The 15,565-nt window shown below is 43.8% G+C and overlaps 1 protein-coding gene across 1 annotated transcript; it reads right to left on the bottom strand.

Annotated features, from left to right (window-relative positions):
* Positions 1-10,397: 10,397 nt before the first annotated feature.
* Positions 10,398-12,331, bottom strand: LOC311126280 (complement C1q-like protein 4; the record flags this gene model as incomplete). Its single annotated transcript, XM_084200289.1, has 1 exon — positions 10,398-12,331. A coding segment is annotated over one exon (648 nt), but the record flags the coding sequence as incomplete, so codon positions are not given.
* Between the last annotated feature and the right edge of the window lie 3,234 nt (positions 12,332-15,565).

Raw genomic sequence — 15,565 nt, 5'->3', positions numbered from 1 at the left:
CCTCTGGACATCCTGGTATTGGCCGGACTGTGCACTGCCTTAGCGCTAAGTACTGGTGGCCAACGTTAGCCAGGGATGTGAGGGTTTATGTCTCCTCCTGTTCGGTGTGCGCCCAGTGTAAGGCGCCTAGACACCTGCCCAGGGGTAAGTTACAACCCCTGCCCGTTCCACAACGACCATGGTCCCACCTCTCGGTGGATTTCGTCACAGACCTTCCCCCCTCACAGGGGAATACTACTATACTGGTCATTGTGGATCGGTTCTCTAAGGCCTGTCGTCTGCTCCCAATGCCGGGTCTTCCTACTGCCCTACAGACCGCCGAAGCACTATTCACCCACGTGTTCCGGCACTACGGGGTACCCGAGGATATAGTGTCTGATCGAGGTCCCCAGTTTACCTCCAGAGTCTGGAGGGCGTTTATGGAGCGTTTGGGGGTCTCGGTGAGCCTGACCTCGGGTTACCACCCGGAGAGTAATGGGCAGGTGGAACGTGTGAACCAGGATGTGGGTAGGTTTCTTAGATCGTATTGCCAGGGCCGGCCGGAGGAGTGGGCGAGGTATGTCCCCTGGGCAGAGATGGCCCAGAACTCTCTCCGCCACTCCTCAACCAATCTAACCCCTTTCCAATGTGTGTTGGGTTACCAGCCGGTTCTGGCACCGTGGCAGCAGAGCCAGATCGAGGCTCCTGCGGTGGATGAGTGGGTGCGGCGCTCGGAGGAGACGTGGAACGCTGCACACGTCCACTTGCAGCGGGCCATCCGTCGTCAGAAAGCGAGCGCCGATCTCCACCGCAGTGAGGGGCCGGTGTACGCACCTGGTGATCGAGTCTGGCTCTCTACCAGAAACCTACCCCTCCGCCTGCCCTGCTGGAAACTGGTTTGGCGGTTTGTGGGGCCTTTTAAAGTCCTGAGAAGATTGAACGAGGTGTGTTACAGGTTACAACTGCCTATTGATTATAAGAATATTAACCCCTCGTTCCATGTGTCTCTTCTCAGGCCGGTGGTAGCTGGTCCACTCCAGGACGATGAGATCAGAGAGACTCCTCCGCCCCCACTGGACATCGAGGGGGCTCCGGCGTACACTGTTCGGTCCATCTTGGATTCGAGACGTCGGATGGGGGGTCTCCAATATCTCGTGGAGTGGGAGGGGTACGGTCCGGAGGAACGGTGCTGGGTGCCGAGGAGAGACATCCTAGACCCGTCTCTCCTGACGGAGTTCCACCGTGGACACCCTACGCGCCCTGCTCCGCGTCCTCCTGGTCGTCCCCGAGGCCGGGGTCGGCGCACGGCTGGGGCCGCGCGTCAAGGGGGGGGTACTGTCACGGTTTCGGCCGAGGCTGCTCCTCCTCCTTGTTCGGGCAGGTTTCGGCGGTCGTCGTCCCCGGAGTACTAGCTATCACCGTTTGATGTTTTCGATGTCTGTTTGGTTTTGTCTGATTGTGTACACCTGTTTCCTGTTTGGTTGATTATGTCTCCTATAAGTTTCTCGTTTGGTTAGTCGTGTGTTGTGTGTTATTGTCCGCCTGTCGGTAGGAGCTGCGTGTTTCTGCTCTGTTTATTTTGTTTGGTGTTCTCACGCACAGTTTGCGTAATCGCTCGCCTCTGTTTGTTTCGAGGCCCGTGTTTTGTATTTGATCACTTGATGACTAGTAAAGTCTGTTGGACTAAGCCTCTGTGTCCTGAACCTGACTACAACACCACATCCACATCAGTTCCTGACAGCATATGTTTGGGGAGTCTCCCACATGCCTTTTGGCGAACACCAAACGTGTTTGCTTATTTTTTCCTTTAAGCAATGGCTTTTTTCTGGTCACTCTTCCGTAAAGTCCAGCTCTGTGGAGTGTACGGCTTAAAGTGGTCCTATGGACAGATACTCCAATCTCTGCTGTGGAGCTTTGCAGCTCCTTCAGGGTTATCTTTGGTCTCTTTGTTGCCTCTCTGATTAATGCCCTCCTTGCCTGGTCCGTGAGTTTTGGTGGGCAGCCCTCTCTTGGCAGGTTTGTTGTGGTGCCATATTCTTTCAATTTTTTTATAATGGATTTAATGGTGCTCCGTGGGATGTTCAAAGTTTCTGATATTTGTTTATAACCCAACCCTGATCTCTACTTCTCCACAACTTTGTCCCTGACCTGTTTGGAGAGCTCTTTGGTCTTCATTGTGCCACTAGCTTGGTGGTGAATACTTTTGCAAGGCACTGTATTGATGAAGCTAGTGACTGATGTGGTGTACTCATTTTAACATTTTTTTTACATTTTTAGTCATTTAGCAGACGCTCTTATCCAGAGCGACTTACAGTTAGTGAATACATATTTTTTTATACTGGCCCCCCGTGGGAATCGAACCCACAACCCTGGCGTTGCAAACGCCATGCTCTATCAACTGAGCTACATCCCTGCCGGCCATTCCCTCCCCTACCCTGGACAACGCTGGGCCAATTGTGCGCCGCCCATGAGCCTCCCGGACGCGGCCGGCTGCGACAGGATCTCTAGTGGCACAGTTAGCACTGCGATGCAGTGCCTTAGACCACTGGGCCACTCAGGAGCTACTCCTCGATGCTATCGGAAGAATCCCGGGACATATTCCAGTCTGTGCTAGCAAAACAGTCCTGTAGCTTAGCATCTGCGTCATCTGACCACTTCCTTATTAACCGAGTCACTGGTGCTTCCTACTTTAGTTTTTGCTTATAAGCAGGAATCAGGAGGATAGAGTTATGGTCAGATTTGCCAAATGGAGGGCACGGGAGAGCTTTGTATGCGTCTCTGTGTGTGGAGTAAAGGTGGTCTAGAGTTTTTTTCCCTCTGGTTACACATTTAACATGCTGGTAGAAATTAGGTAGAACGGATTTAAGTTTCCCTGCATTAAAGTCCCCGGCCACTAGAAGCGCTGCCTCTGGATGAGCATTTTCCTGTTTACTTATGGCCTTATACATCTCATTGAGTGCAATCTTAGTGCCAGCATCGGTTTGTGGTTGTAAATAGACAGCTACGAAAAATATAGATGAAAACTCTCTTGGTAAATAGTGTGGTCTACAGCTTATCATGAGATACTCTACCTCAGGCGAGCAAAACCTCGAGACTTCCTTAATGGGCGGCAGGTAGCTTAGTGGTTAAGAGCGTTGTACCAGTAACCGAAAGGTCGCTGGTTCTAATCCCCGAGCCGACTAGGTGAAAAATCTGTCGATGTGCCCTTGAGCAAGGCACTTAACCCTAATTGCTCCTGTAAGTCGCTCTGGATAAGAGCGTCTGCTAAATGACCTATTTTATTATTTATTTTAATATTAGATTTTATGCACCAGCTGTTGTTTACAAATATACACAGACCGCCACCCCTTGTTGATACATTGCTATGTCCTGCTCCCAGATCAGTTTTTTATATCTTGTCAACTCTGGTGTCAACTGGCCGTTGTCAGCACAAACTGATCCATTTTATTTTTTTTCGTTTTTGTTTATCTTTTAAATTTTTTCTTTATTTTTTCTTTATTTTTTGGGGGGGGGGGGAATGGATCTACCTTGTGTATCTATTTGTACAATTTGCACATTCGGATCGAAATTACTATTAATTAATATCATCACCCCTTTTGAATTTCTTTGCCCATGGGAGAAGTATATTTCCCCCCCCCCATTCTTTTTTCCACGCTACTTCATCTCGAATTGTTGAATGAGTTTCCTGTATACAATAGATATTATATTCCTTCTCTTTGAGCCATGTAAATATTGTTCTTCTTTTGTTATTATCAGCTAAGCCATTACAATTATAACCGGCTATACTTATTTCACCATACACCATAATGAGATACAAGTTTCAAGTCTATTTATCATTATATATGTTTGTAAATTTACCAATAAAAAATTGCGTAATGATTGAGTGTCCATATAGCTGTACCGTGATATTTGCACTGCTACGGAGTAACCCTTCAATTGTTCTCCACTAATTCCCCCGCTAAAGCCTCTCCCCATCCCAAGTTGAGCCGTCATCCCAGTGATCAGCTTCCCACCCACGTCCCTCCGCATCCCTAAGGCCCCGAGAGGCCAGGACCCATCCATCGAAAACAGCACACAGTACCACCCACAAAACAGAAGCAGATTAACCGCCAAAAGCATTTCCAATGCTTTCACCTCTATATATATATATATATATATATATAACTATTTTTTTTTAAATTATGCATATCCTATTTTCCATCATTATCAATTAATATGCGTAATAATGTCGGCAGTTCACGCGTAGGATTCTAACATATAACCCGGATTGCCATTGTATTACATTTAATTCATTGACAAGCAATTATTATCCTAGCAAATAATTCCCGTGGTCCACAAACTGATCTTGGTCCAAACACACCAAGACAGTCGTGAAGAGGGCACGACAATGCCTATTCCCCCTCAGGAGACAGAAAATATTTGGCATGGGTCCTCAGATCCTCAAAAAGTTATACAGCTGCACCATCGAGAGCATCCTAACTGGTTGCATCACTGCCTGGTATGGCAACTGCTCGGCCTCCGTAGACTTCCGTAGCTGTTGTTTACAAATATATACAGCCCGCCACCCCTTGTCTTACCGGAGTCAGCCGTTCTATCCTGCCGATGTAGCGTATAACTGTATGTTATTCATGTCGTCGTTCTGCCACGACTCGGTGAAACATAAGATATTACAGTTTTTAATGTCCCGTTGGTAGGATAACCTTAATGTTGGGTCGTCCAATATATTTTCAAATGATTGTACGTTGGCTAATAGGATTGATGGGAGCCGCAGTTTACTCGCTCGCCGTCGGATCCTTACAAGGCACCCCGACCTACGTCCACGATATCTCTGTCTCTTTCTCATGCGAATGACTGGGATTTGGGCCTTGCCGGGTGTCTGTAGGATATCCTTAACGTCCGACTCGTTGAAGAAAAAATATTAGTCCAATACGAGGTGAGTAATCGCTGTCCTGATATCCAGAAGCTATTTTTGGTCATAAGAGACGGTGGCAGAAACATTATGTACAGAATAAATTACAAATAACGCGAAAAAACACACATAATAGTACAATTGGTTAGAGGGCTGTAAAACGGCAGCCATCTTCTCCAGCGCCATTTTTTGAGCACCATTTTATAGGACCTTTCTTCTTATCTTTTTAACAACAGATCATAGAAACATGTTGTTTTCACATATGTAGACAGTGGTATGGTGCTGGAGATAATGAACATGAGGTTGAAAAGTGGTGGAGTTGCCCTTTAAGGCTGTCCAGGTGGAGGCTGGGTTCTGAGGCTGCTGCCTCCATCATGTCATAATGACCCTAACCTCTAGTAACAGTAACCCTGAGTACTACAACACCACTACTCACCTCTAGTAGTTTAAGGCTGTCCAGGTCGAGACTGGGTTCTGAGGCTGCTGCCTCCATCATGTCCATGTTGTGTAGTCCCTGTTTCCTGTCTCCACTCAGCATGCGGTACCCGAAGAACAGCGCCAAAATCAGCAATGCTACTATGGAGACAGACGCCAGGGCGATCACGACGGTCTCCTCACGGTACAGCGGCCGCGGGTCTGGGGATGATGACATAACAGGGTCAGAGGTTAAGGGTCAGAGGATGACATCACACAGCAGGGGTCAGAGGTTAGGGGTCAGAGTGGATAGAGATCCTAGATCCTAAAACACAGCTTCTATATAGCTTCTATGTTGTATATCATTTCTATGGGGCCAAAGGCCTGGTCACATTTACATCACAAGATCACAGCACCATACTGAGATAAACATAGCTTGGTCTGTAGACTTTAAAAGGTAAATGTTTCTCCTTCCTCATAAGATAGAGAGCCAGTTCACTCTCTAATATTCATCCATTCACTCACTTCACATGCCAATTAACGAATGAACCCTTTTAGGAGCAGCAGTCAACTTAAAAAGGACAATATTTAATCTCCTCTCCTCCTGTCTTTAATATCAAACATGAGATAAAACTCAGAGTTACTCAGAGTCTCTTCCACCAGCACCCATAGATATACACTACCGTTCAAAAGTTTGAACTTATTTTCTTTGCATTATTCGAGGTCTGACAACACTGCATCTTTTTTGTTATCTTGACCAGTTGTCATTTTCTGCAAATAAATGCTCTAAATGACAATATTTTTATTTTGAATTTGGGAGAAATGTTGTCAGTAGTTTATAGAATAAAACAAAAATGTTAATTTCACCCAAACACATACCTATAAATAGTAAAACCAGAGAAACTTGTATTTTTGCAGTGGTCTGTTAATTTTTTCCAGAGCTGTATATGTGTGTGTGTATATATATGTGTGTGTGTATATGTGTGTGTGTGTGTATATGTGTGTGTGTGTGTGTATATGTGTGTGTGTGTGTGTGTGTGTATATACACTACCGTTCAAAAGTTTGAGGTCACTTAGAAATGTCCTTGTTTTCCATGAAAACATACATTAAATGAGTTTGAATAGGAAATATAGCAAAATTAATAGGAAATGTAGTTATTGACAAGGTTAGAAATAATGATTTTTAATTGAAATAATAATTGTGTCCTTCAAACTTTGCTTTCGTCAAATAATCCTCCATTTGCAGCAATTACAGGCTTGCAGACCGTTGGCATTCTAGTAGTCAATTTGTTGAGGTAATCTGAAGAGATTTCACCCCATGCTTCCTGAAGCACTTCCCACAAGTTGGATTGGCTTGATGGGCACTTCTTACGTACCATACGGTCAAGCTGCTCCCACAACAGCTCAATAGGGTTGATATCCGGTGACTGTGCTGGCCACTCCATTATAGACAGAATACCAGCTGACTGCTTCTTCCCTAAATAGTTATTGCATAGTTTGGAGTTGTGCTTTGGGTCATTGTCCTGTTGTAGGAGGAAATTGGCTCCAATCAAGCGCCGTTCACAGGGTATGGCATGGCGTTGCAAAATGGAGTGCTAACCTTCCTTCTTCAAGATCTCTTTTACCCTGTACAAATCTCCCACTTTACCACCACCAAAGCACCCCCAGACCATCACATTGCCTCCACCATGCTTAACAGATGGCATCAAGCACTCCTACAGCATCTTTTCATTTGGTCTGCCTCTCACAAATGTTCTTCTTTGTGATCCGAACACCTCAAACTTCGATTCGTCTGTCCATAACACTTTTTTCCAATCTTTGTCCAGTGTCTGTGTTCTATTCCCCATCTTAATCTTATCTTTTTATTGGCCAGTCTGAGATATGGCTTTTACTTTGCAACTCTGCCTAGAAGAAGAGATGGGATAGAGAAAGAGATGGGATAGAGAAAGAGATGGGATAGAGAAAGAGATGGGATAGAGAAAGAGATGGGATAGAGAAAGAGATGGGATAGAGAAAGAGATGGGATAGAGAAAGAGATGGGATAGAGAAAGAGATGGGATAGAGAAAGAGATGGGATAGAGAAAGAGATGGGATAGAGAAAGAGATGGGATAGAGAAAGAGATGGGATAGAGAAAGAGATGGGATAGAGAAAGAGATGGGATAGAGAAAGAGATGGGATAGAGAAAGAGATGGGATAGAGAAAGAGATGGGATAGAGAAAGAGATGGGATAGAGAAAGAGATGGGATAGAGAAAGAGATGGGATAGAGAAAGAGATGGGATAGAGAAAGAGATGGGATAGAGAAAGAGATGGGATAGAGAAAGAGATGGGATAGAGAAAGAGATGGGATAGAGAAAGAGATGGGATAGAGAAAGAGATGGGATAGAGAAAGAGATGGGATAGAGAAAGAGATGGGATAGAGAAAGAGATGGGATAGAGAAAGAGATGGGATAGAGAAAGAGATGGGATAGAGAAAGAGATGGGATAGAGAAAGAGATGGGATAGAGAAAGAGATGGGATAGAGAAAGAGATGGGATAGAGAAAGAGATGGGATAGAGAAAGAGATGGGATAGAGAAAGAGATGGGATAGAGAAAGAGATGGGATAGAGAAAGAGATGGGATAGAGAAAGAGATGGGATAGAGAAAGAGATGGGATAGAGAAAGAGATGGGATAGAGAAAGAGATGGGATAGAGAAAGAGATGGGATAGAGAAAGAGATGGGATAGAGAAAGAGATGGGATAGAGAAAGAGATGGGATAGAGAAAGAGATGGGATAGAGAAAGAGATGGGATAGAGAAAGAGATGGGATAGAGAAAGAGATGGGATAGAGAAAGAGATGGGATAGAGAAAGAGATGGGATAGAGAAAGAGATGGGATAGAGAAAGAGATGGAATAGAGAAAGAGATGGAATAGAGAAAGAGATGGGATAGAGAAAGAGATGGGATAGAGAAAGAGATGGGATAGAGAAAGAGATGGGATAGAGATGGGATAGAGAAAGAGATGGGATAGAGATGGGATAGAGAAAGAGATGGGATAGAGAAAGAGATGGGATAGAGAAAGAGATGGGATAGAGAAAGAGATGGAATAGAGAAAGAGATGGAATAGAGAAAGAGATGGGATAGAGAAAGAGATGGGATAGAGAAAGAGATGGGATAGAGAAAGAGATGGAATAGAGAAAGAGATGGAATAGAGAAAGAGATGGGATAGAGAAAGAGATGGAATAGAGAAAGAGATGGGATAGAGAAAGAGATGGAATAGAGATGGGATAGAGAAAGAGATGGAATAGAGATGGAATAGAGAAAGAGATGGGATAGAGAAAGAGATGGAATAGAGAAAGAGATGGGATAGAGAAAGAGATGGGATAGAGAAAGAGATGGGATAGAGAAAGAGATGGAATAGAGAAAGAGATGGGATAGAGAATGGATAGAGAAAGAGATTGGATAGAGAAAGAGATGGAATAGAGAAAGAGATGGGATAGAGATGGAATAGAGAAAGAGATGGAATAGAGAAAGAGATGGGATAGAGATTGGATAGAGAAAGAGATGGAATAGAGAAAGAGATGGAATAGAGAAAGAGATGGAATAGAGAAAGAGATGGAATAGAGAAAGAGATTGGATAGAGAAAGAGATGGAATAGAGAAAGAGATGGAATAGAGAAAGAGATGGGATAGAGATGGGATAGAGAAAGAGATGGGATAGAGATGGGATAGAGAAAGAGATGGGATAGAGAAAGAGATGGAATAGAGAAAGAGATGGAATAGAGAAAGAGATGGAATAGAGAAAGAGATGGAATAGAGAAAGAGATGGGATAGAGAAAGAGATGGAATAGAGAAAGAGATGGGATAGAGAAAGAGATGGAATAGAGAAAGAGATGGGATAGAGAAAGAGATGGAATAGAGATGGGATAGAGAAAGAGATGGAATAGAGATGGAATAGAGAAAGAGATGGGATAGAGAAAGAGATGGAATAGAGAAAGAGATGGGATAGAGAAAGAGATGGGATAGAGAAAGAGATGGGATAGAGAAAGAGATGGAATAGAGAAAGAGATGGAATAGAGATGGAATAGAGAAAGAGATGGGATAGAGAAAGAGATGGAATAGAGAAAGAGATGGAATAGAGAAAGAGATGGGATAGAGAAAGAGATGGAATAGAGAAAGAGATGGAATAGAGATGGGATAGAGAAAGAGATGGAATAGAGATGGAATAGAGAAAGAGATGGGATAGAGAAAGAGATGGAATAGAGAAAGAGATGGGATAGAGAAAGAGATGGGATAGAGAAAGAGATGGGATAGAGAAAGAGATGGAATAGAGATGGGATAGAGAAAGAGATGGAATAGAGATGGAATAGAGAAAGAGATGGGATAGAGAAAGAGATGGGATAAAGGATGGGATAGAGAAAGAGATGGACTAGAGAAAGAGATGGAATAGAGAAAGAGATGGAATAGAGAAAGAGATAGGATAGAGAAAGAGATGGGATAGAGAAAGAGATGGGATAGAGATGGGAAAGAGATGGGTTAGAGATGGGATAGAGAAAGAGATGGAATAGAGAAAGAGATGGGACAGAGAAAGAGATGGAATAGAGATGGGAAAGAGAAAGAGATGGGATTCAAATCTGTGTCCAGACCAAAACAACAGACATGACTGATTTTGTTTTCGCAATGGACTATTTGTTTCTTGACTTTTCCGTACATTTGATCTAACATAACACACAGTAGTACAAATAGGCATATTTTTCTTCCTTTGCATATTTACTGTATGTGTGCCTACAGTATGCTGTTTGACATGTATTGGGTCATATTGAAATATAAAACTTTAATATGTGTTCCATTCTTGTTTGAGTACACACAAACAATATACAGTATAACAACATAATCTTAGTCTTTCCACTGAAATAGGTTCTGATAGTAGTGTTTTGAATATGTCACATTAGTGTGATCTCGGTGTGTCTCATTTTGAGCAGAGAGTACATGATTTTGATTGCTGTGTTTCATTTCGCAAGAGGTCTGTGGGGTTTGGGGAAATTGTCTCTTTTGTGTTTTGTGTTTAGAGATTTGAGGACCTGAGAGGGGCCAGGTGATCCTGAGCAGCAAATGTATGTTCTAATTTGGGACAACAATTTAACAATTGGGGAAAAAATGGAATCAGGCAGAAATTCTTTACTTCTCTCTTTTTTAAAGACTTTATTGCTGGTGATTTGTCTTGGTGTTGAGATCAAGATTGTAACAACATCAACACACAGTAATCACATCAGAAACCAAAGAAGATGGGAGATACTGTCACTCAACCTACATAGTACAGGATAACGCTAGCCCAACCTACATAGTACAGGATAATGCTAGCCCAATCTACATAGTACAGGATAACGCTAGCCCAATCTACATAGTACAGGATAACGCTAGCCCAATCTACATAGTACAGGATAACGCTAGCCCAATCTACATAGTACAGGATAACGCTAGCCCAACCTACATAGTACAGGATAACGCTAGCCCAATCTACATAGTACAGGATAACGCTAGCCCAACCTACATAGTACAGGATAACGCTAGCCCAACCTACATAGTACAGGATAACACTAGCCCAACCTACATAGTACAGGATAACGCTAGCCCAACCTACATAGTACAGGATAACGCTAGCCCAACCTACATAGTACAGGATAACGCTAGCCCAATCTACATAGTACAGGATAACGCTAGCCCAATCTACATAGTACAGGATAACGCTAGCCCAACCTACATAGTACAGGATAACGCTAGCCCAAACTACATAGTACAGGATAACGCTAGCCCAACCTACATAGTACAGGATAACGCTAGCCCAACCTACATAGTACAGGATAACGCTAGCCCAACCTACATAGTACAGGATAACGCTAGCCCAATCTACATAGTACAGGATAACGCTAGCCCAACCTACATAGTACAGGATAACGCTAGCCCAACCTACATAGTACAGGATAATGCTAGCCCAACCTACATAGTACAGGATAACGCTAGCCCAACCTACATAGTACAGGATAACGCTAGCCCAACCTACATAGTACAGGATAACGCTAGCCCAAACTACATAGTACAGGATAACACTAGGCCAATGTCAGCCTGAATACATCAAATAGGATATAGACTACATGATAATGGATATGATGGATATATAGATTACATTATGATAGATATATATTACATTATGATGGATATATAGATTACATTATGATGGATATATAGATTACATTATGATGGATATATAGATTACATTATGATGGATATATAGATTACATTATGAATTAGGATACAGGACTTACAGTATGTGAGAAAGATCAGCTTTTCGCAATAATAATATCACCAAAAGTAGAAAGCAGAGGACAGCGCTACCAACGTATTTCATCACACATAGCTGAGCAGGAACCCACTGAAGGTAGTGACGTTTACAGAGTCCCACACGTGTGCGTTAGCCATTAGGCGTAGGAAGACCTGGTCCCCCACCTCCAGCTGTAGAGTGACTGCGTTCCCCCCGTTGTCAGCTCCATCACTGCTACACTGGTGATCAGAGGAACTGGCCATGCGCTGTCCATTCCTGAACAAGGAAATGTAATGGGCATGACCTCCTCCCGCATGGTAGAAGAAGCTGAAGTAGTAGACCCCTGCAACAGGGGCAGCAAATACACCTGTACTTGGATTGTAGGCACTGCCGATGTTAGTGATGACTTCTTTGTAGATCAGGGTAGTGTCATGGTCGAATGGCCCGGTGTGCCCGTTCCCGCCCAGGGCAGCCGAAAAGATCACCTTCGCTCTCTCGTGATTTTTCAGTTCCTCGAGTTGATTCTCGCTAACTTTTAGCTGGGTTTCCATGACTCCCAGTTTTTCCACCGTGGTTCGCAGTTTCTCCTCCATGACACCGAAGTCTTTCAGGAGCTTGCACAAGTCAGGGTAGCATGAGTCCTGTGATGTCTGGGATTCAGTCTCTTCTCCCGCCGCAGACAGGCTGCAGCAGCACAGTGATACCAACAGACACGCAGTAGTCTTTATTTCTCTCTGTATTCCAGAGTTTTCTCTGCCTCTTTATACAGCTAGGATGTGGATCATGTTTCAGACTCTCCTTGTACATTCCATTTATTTCGCAATTCTTTATTGCTAGTGTTGCGAAATTTGGTAATTTCCTTGGTCAGTGTTTTTTCCACAAGCACATGAAGTAGCCAATTGCCTAAGTAAGAGAACAATAAACCATTTTTTAACATTTAACCTGTCTTCTCTTGAGATTAAAGTATTTTACTGCAAAATATGAATTGCCACAATAATGTGTGTTCTTCAAATTATGTATTTTATTGAAACAGAAACATTCAGTAAATAGCCTTAAAAATAATCTTGAAAATAATTTGTATGTAAAATTTCCAACCAAACAAATTGTGTGATGGGCACTTTTTCAAATGACAAAATGGGTTTTTAAAGGAGAATGTCACCCTGGGGGAATCTGGGCTTGTTTTCATCAGGTCTGAAGCATTTCTAGGACAGTGAGATCTGTTTCACATATAATTGCCTAGGAGGAAGGCAGGTCAGGGCTTCACGCGCTGAATGATACACCATATGATACACCCTATGACAGCTTCCGGTGTATTGATGGGGGTGTAGTCCTGATTTGTGGCATTTCGTGATACTGATAGCACTATAAGGCTCTATTTTATATAAGTTTGTGTGGGTGTAGATATGGTTGTCTTTGTTCCATAGAGCCATTGGATGTCTTTCAGGGATGTTCCTATCGGCAGATTCATTAGTAAATAAACAAGCAGACAAATGTTTTCCAGTCTCTGAAAGACTACAACTTGTGTTGGGCGGTGCTTCGTGCTCTCAACTCCACCCCCTTTGGCAGTTCTATCTAGACGGAAAATGTTATAGTTGGGGATGGAAATTTCAGAATTTTTGGTGGCCTTCCTAAGCCAGGATTCAGACACCGCTAGAACATCAGGGTTGGCGGAGTGTGCTAACGCAGTGAATAACTCAAACTTAGGAAGGAGGCTTCTGATATTTATGTGCAGAAAACCAAGACTTTTACGGTTACAGAAGTCAACAAATGATAGCTCCTGGGGAGTAGGAGTGATACTGGGGGCTGCAGGGCCTGGGTTAGCCTCTACATCACCAGAGGAACAGAGGAGGACTAGAATAAGGATACGACTAAAGGCTTTAAGAACTGGTCTTCTAGTGCGTTGGGTACATAGAATAAAGGGGGCAGTTCTCCGGGCGTTGTAGAAAAGATTCAGGGCATTATGTACAGAAAAGGATATGGAAGGATATGAGTACAGTTCAGGTAACCCTAAGCGTTGGGTAACAATGAAAGAGATAGCGTCATTGGAGGCATCGATGGAGCCGGTCTCGGCGTGTATGGGGGGAGGAACAAAGGAACTATATGAGGCAGTTTGAGAGGGACTAGGGGTTCTACATTGAAATTGTATAATAAGAACTAACCCAAACAGCAATAGGCAAGGCATAATTGACATGGGAGAGAGGCATAAAGCAGTCACATGTGTTATTAGAGAGAGCTAAGACACAACTGGAAATAGCGATAACGTTTGGGCTAAGACTAAACAGAATAAACAGGACAGGGTACCGTGTAAAGGAACAGTCCAGCAGGCATCAGCTGTGCAGCTGAGTGATCATAAGGTCCAGTGAACAGCAATATGTGAGTCCGAGAGCAGTTCAAATTGGCGCTTCAGCACAGCTAGCAGGGTGCTAGCGGGCCGGGGGAGGCAGATGGATCTTCGTGGTCGTCGCAACGGGAAGCCTGTTGAAACCACATCAGACTATTACGTCGGCAAACCAGTCGTGTTGGATCGGCGGGGCTCAGTGTCAACACTAGGAGGTCCCGTCCGGTTGACAGAGAGGTAGATAGCCGGGAGATGGGCCTGAGGCTAGCTCAAGGCTAACTGGTGCTTGCTATAGGGTAATGGTAATCAGCCAACAACAGGTTGCAGCTAGCTAGCTGGTTGTGATGATCCGGCGCTAGGGTCCAGTGATTCCGGCAGAAAGTCCAATAAGCTCTGGGTCGATAGCACGCTGGGTCGATAGCACGCTGTGCAGACTGGCCGACAATAGCCATTTACAACATTAACAATGTCTACACTGTATTTCTGATCAATTTGATGTTATTTTAATGGACAAAAAAATTGCTTTTCTTTCGAAAACAAGGACATTTCTAAGTGACCCCAAACTTTAGAACGGTAGTGTACAATCTGCAGATTTGTCACACAACACAGGGCATTAACTTTTTTTGTCCTACTTGTCCTTCGAACAAGTAGGACTGATCTTTTACTTGTCCGAAAGCTGTCCCCCCAAAAATTAAAGTAACACCATCGGCCAAAAGGGTGACTGAAAATGAGTGACGTACATAGGAGAGATATGAAATAATTTTCTGCGCTTGCCCGATGTTATCGCCCCTAGGCAGCAATTCCAAAAAATATAAAAGACTGTTACGGGAGGGACGAGAGGAATCATGACACTAAAGACAAATAAGTTCTCCCACTTAAAAAGATGAGAGAGGCCTGTAATTTTCATCATAGGTACACGTCAACTATGACAGACAAATTGAGAGAAAAAAGATCCAGAAAATCACATTGTAGGATTTTTAATGAATTTATTTGCAAATTATGGTGGAAAATAAGTATTTGGTCACCTACAAATAAGCAAGATTTCTGGCTCTCACAGACCTGTAACTTCTTCTTTAAGAGGCTCCTCTGTCCTCCACTCGTTACCTGTATTAATGGCACCTGTTTGAACTTGTTATCAGTATAAAAGACACCTGTCCACAACCTCAAACAGTCACGCTCCAAACTCCACTATGGCCAAGACCAAAGAGCTGTCAAAGGACACCAGAAACAAAATTGTAGACCTGCACCAGGCTGGGAAGACTGAATCTGCAATAGGTAAGCAGCTTGGTTTGAAGAAATCAACTGTGGGAGCAATTATTAGGAAATGGAAGACATACAAGACCACTGATAATCTCCCTCGATCTGGGGTTCCACGCAAGATCTCACCCCGTGGGGTCAAAATGATCACAAGAACGGTGAGCAAAAATCCCAGAACCACACGGGGGGACCTAGTGAATGACCTGCAGAGAGCTGGGACCAAAGTAACAAAGCCTACCATCAGTAACACACTACGCCGCCAGGGACTCAAATCCTGCAGTGCCAGACGTGTCCCCCTGCTTAAGCCAGTACATGTCCAGGCCCGTCTGAAGTTTGCTAGAGTGCATTTGCATGATCCAGAAGAGGATTGGGA

The sequence above is a fragment of the Coregonus lavaretus genome (assembly GCF_964263955.1).
Source record: "Coregonus lavaretus genome assembly, contig: HAP1_SCAFFOLD_6396, whole genome shotgun sequence".
NCBI classification, from domain to species: domain Eukaryota; kingdom Metazoa; phylum Chordata; class Actinopteri; order Salmoniformes; family Salmonidae; genus Coregonus; species Coregonus lavaretus.
The sequence above is the reverse complement of the archived record's forward strand: the minus strand, read 5'-3'. Positions and strand labels throughout refer to the sequence as shown.